Source organism: Colobus angolensis, unplaced genomic scaffold (assembly GCF_000951035.1).
Source record: "Colobus angolensis palliatus isolate OR3802 unplaced genomic scaffold, Cang.pa_1.0 Scaffold439, whole genome shotgun sequence".
In the NCBI taxonomy this organism is placed as follows: Eukaryota; Metazoa; Chordata; class Mammalia; order Primates; family Cercopithecidae; genus Colobus; species Colobus angolensis.
Window position 1 is genome coordinate 483,747 of NW_012117810.1, and position 4,100 is coordinate 487,846.

At 39.4% G+C, this 4,100-nt stretch overlaps 1 protein-coding gene across 1 annotated transcript; it reads right to left on the bottom strand.

Moving 5' to 3' along the window:
- Positions 1 to 963: 963 nt before the first annotated feature.
- LOC105522612 (olfactory receptor 6N1) lies at positions 964 to 1,978 on the bottom strand. Its single transcript, XM_011957166.1, has one exon. It carries the CDS (start codon positions 1,962 to 1,964, stop codon positions 1,026 to 1,028), a length of 939 nt encoding a protein of 312 aa, XP_011812556.1. The 5' UTR covers positions 1,965 to 1,978; the 3' UTR covers positions 964 to 1,025.
- Positions 1,979 to 4,100: the final 2,122 nt, after the last annotated feature.

The following is a 4,100-nucleotide window of genomic DNA, read 5'->3' on the forward strand; positions in this document are numbered from 1 at the left end:
ATAATTAGCCATCTCTTAAATAAAGAAATGGTCTGATGTAAAAGTAATCCTATTTCCTGCCACCGACTCGACTCCCATACTTTCTTACATTACCCTGGGCATAGATATTAGGACTACTAAGACAGGTACATGAAACGTGTCCAAATAGAACTGTGACAAACTATACTTTTAAAGTATACTATACTTGTATACTACACAAGTATTCCTTCTGGCTAGTTTGCTCCTTTCCTTTGGGGAAAACACCTGGAAAATATTTTTGTTTATTTATGTTTTACTAGATATTGTTCTAAGACTCAGAGTAATGATGAGAGGTCTTGCAGAATAAAATAAAAATAAGTCCTTATTTATTTAGTATCACCTACATGTCAGACACTGTGCACTGTGGTTTACAAATCTTAACATTAGTATTCAAAAGACTCTTCAAGAAAATATCATTACCAAATAATGAAATTAAGACTCAGAGATGCTAAGTTACTTTCTAAAGATTAAGTAATTAGCAAGTGACTGAACAAAATATGATTTAAATCTAGATATATGTGAGTTCAAAAAACGTGCTTTTTTCTACTGTACCAGTCTTCTCCACATGAAATGATTACAAGTGGTACAAAAAACATCTTGAATTTCATATTCTAAATTTTATTTAGCACATTTTGTTTAGGACATGACTGCCTATATTTATATTGTCAAGTAAATTTGAAAAATGCATATATATATATATATAATAGTTAAGACATAGATTTTAAAACATCCTAAGTATGATACATAAACATCTGAGTTTTGAAAATCACTGAACCACATCATGTTGAAGGGATGTGTACTTTCCCTAGTCTCTGGTCTCAAACCGAATGTGGCTCCAGCAGACGGTACGAAGGTCGCTGTAACACTGTAAGTCAGTCAGCACTTGCTGCAACTCCACCATCCCACATAGAAAAGCACTGAATTTTTGGTTTCTCGTCTCTGGCCACTGTTGATCCCTGGGGTCACCATATCCTCAGGCCCAGCCTTGGCCTACTCCCAGCCCCAACTCATGCCAATATCCCAATTCTCTTTAGCTGCCTCCTCATAGCCTCCTTAATCTCCTTGTTGCGAAAGCTGTAGATGAAGGGATTGAGGAAGGGTGTGAGCACTGAGTAGACCCCTGCCAGGGCTCGGTCATAGTCCAGTGAGTAACTCTTCTTCAGCCGCACATACATGAAGAGGATGCTCCCATAGAAGATGAGAACGACAGTGAGGTGGGAGGCACACGTGGAGAAGGCCTTCCTCTTGCCGGCAGCTGAGGGAACTCTGAGCACTGTGCAGATGATCAACACATAGGAGCAGAGGATCAACAAGAAGGTGGCTAGGATCTTGCATGAATTTATAACAAAATCTACTAGGACATTTATAGACGTATCAGTGCAAGCCAAACTCAGCAGAGGAGGGAAGTCACAAAAGATGTGCTGAATGCGATTGGGGCCACAGAATGGGAGGCGTGAAATCAAGGTAATTTCAACTACTGGCCCAGCCAAGCCTCCCAACCAACAGCCAATGGCAATCTCTGCACAGAGTGTTGGGGTCATGAAGGTTGGGTAGTGGAGGGGCCGGCAGATGGCTAAATACCTATCGTAGGCCATAGCTGTCAGGAGATAGCATTCAGTTGCTCCAAGGGAGTGAAAGAAATAGATCTGCAGGAGACACCCAGAGAATGAAATGGTCTTTTTCTCATTGAGCAAGTTTGCCAGCATCTTAGGGATGGTGGCAGCTGTATAGCCAAGCTCTGAGAAGGAGAGAATGCTGACAAAGTGGTACATGGGTGTGTGAAGCCGGGAGTCCAGGCAGACCACCAGAAATATCAGTAGATTTCCCAATATAGTTGTGAGATAAACGAGAAGCAGCAAGAGAAAGAGATAAATTTGGACACCCTGGAGATGGGGGAAGCCCAAGATGATGAATTCTGTTACCTGGCTCCAGTTCCCTGTGTCCATTGCTCACCATTCATGTCCCTAGATGTGAAGTGTGGAAGGACAGGAAAGAAAGTTGAACTATAGAGGTTCTAACAAGAAGGCAACCCTCAAATTACTATTGCCCTCCCTTCACTCACCTCCAAAGTAAAATCCTCTCAATAAATGCTTTGAGAGGTCAACATTTCAATTCCATGCCTCCCTGCCCTTCCTGTCAACAGCCTCCTTCAGACTATTCACCTTTATGTTTAGTCTTCCCTGACTAACACAGCTCATTTTTGGCCTTCCTAATCCATCCTGTAACCCAGTTGATTTTCTCAGTAGAATCTCTATAGATTTTAGAAATTTAAGTGTTTCTAATCCAAGGTATATATTAACATTTATACATATTGTTCGTCTAAGGTACAAATCATCATTTTACTGATAATATATTGATACTGTACTGGACCAAATATATATAATTTGAATATTATTTTCTAACTTCTTATTTTAATTTGTTTTCTTCTTCAACTTTCTGGCTACCAAAGAATCAATTTTTTTCCCTTCTGCTCCCTCCTATTCCTTTATGGGAACTCAGGTCTGCTAGCATCTTTCAGGGGCATGTAGGTCAGAATTTAGACCTCTTTTGGACACTGGTGAGAGCTCCAGTCAAAAATAAGAAGGTTGGAGTAAATAAAAGAGCCAAAGAAAGACAGGAGGAAAATCTATCTTTCTGCATTTCAACTTCAGACTGTGGCCACTTCATCAATTCTTCCTGCCATTTCCCCCTCTGTCAACTTCAAATGCTCTTTTCTGGTTTATTGCTTCTGTAGATATTACATATACATGCTCTGCTGTGTTGAGGTCGATGTAACAACAATTGAGTATTTTCAGTACTCTAGGTATTATAATTAGAACAGGGACTAAACAGATAAATAAAATGTGGCACCTGATGCTAACGAACTAATATTCTAATACAGAGTATAGAGAAACAACTAACTATTATACAGCTCTTTCATGGAACACTCTATCAATGTAAAAACCTGCTATTATTCTCATTTACTAAACAAACAAAAAAGCAAGAGCCTTAAATTCTTTCTTTTTACTCATCCCACAGCCACTGCTCTATTTCTATGTCCCTAAAAGAAAACTCTTCCAAGATTCGGCTATATGCATTGCCTTTAATGTCTCTCTTTAAGTTTCTTCTTAAACCCACTCTAATTAGATTTGCACTACCACCATGCCATTAAAACCTTCTTTCTCATAGACATTAATTATCTAAGGTTTCCTGGATCCAATGGTCATTTCTCACTCCTCAGCTTATTTCGACTATCTATGTTTCTTGACAGTGTTGATTTATCCTGCCTGTTCACACAATTCCTTCACTTGATTCTCAGGGTACTATACTTTTAGTTACTTTCTATCTTACTAGTCATTCCTTCTCATTCTGCATCATTAGTTTCTGCTCCATGCCCCACCCTTTTGATGTCACAGTGCCCATGGTCCGTGTTTAATCTTTTCTTTTCTCTTCTGTATAAACTCAACTCATCTGCTAATACCATCCAATACCAGAGCTTTAAACACTATAAATGTGTTGAAGACATCTAAATCCATATCTCAGGCAATATTTTTCTCCCCTACTCCAGACTCATATATTTCACTACCTACTCACATCTCCTCTTGGGAGTCTAAGAGCCATCTCAAACTGAAATCCTGGGGGCTCTACCCCTAGTCTTCCCCATCACAAATGATGGCAACTGCAATCTTCCAACTGACAAACTAAACTCCTGCAGTCATCCTTGTTTCTGTCTTTCTCTCATATATCTAGGAACTGACTGCGTTTTGCCACCTTGGTCCAAGTCACTTTTATCTTACCTCTATTACTGTAATTGACTCCTAACAGATCTCCCTACTTGCATTTGTCCACTTGTAGCCTCATCTTAACACAGCAGAGTGATCCTGTTAAATTTTAAATTAGGTTCTGCGTTTCCATTGTTCAAATGTGTTCAGTGACATATCATTTAACAACCTTTGCTGTAGCTCTTTCCTTCTTCTTGAATCTCTTTCACCATTTGGATAGCTCTTTCATTGATTTTATCTTTGCTCAAATTTCACCAGCTCAACTATCTGGGCCACCCTATATAATAGCAGTGTGCCTCCATCCTTACATCCATATTCTCT

Coding starts and splice junctions, on each gene's coding strand:
- LOC105522612 (XM_011957166.1), bottom strand. CDS start 1,964: ATGGACACAGGGAACTGGAGCCAGGTAACAGAATTCATCATCTTGGGC.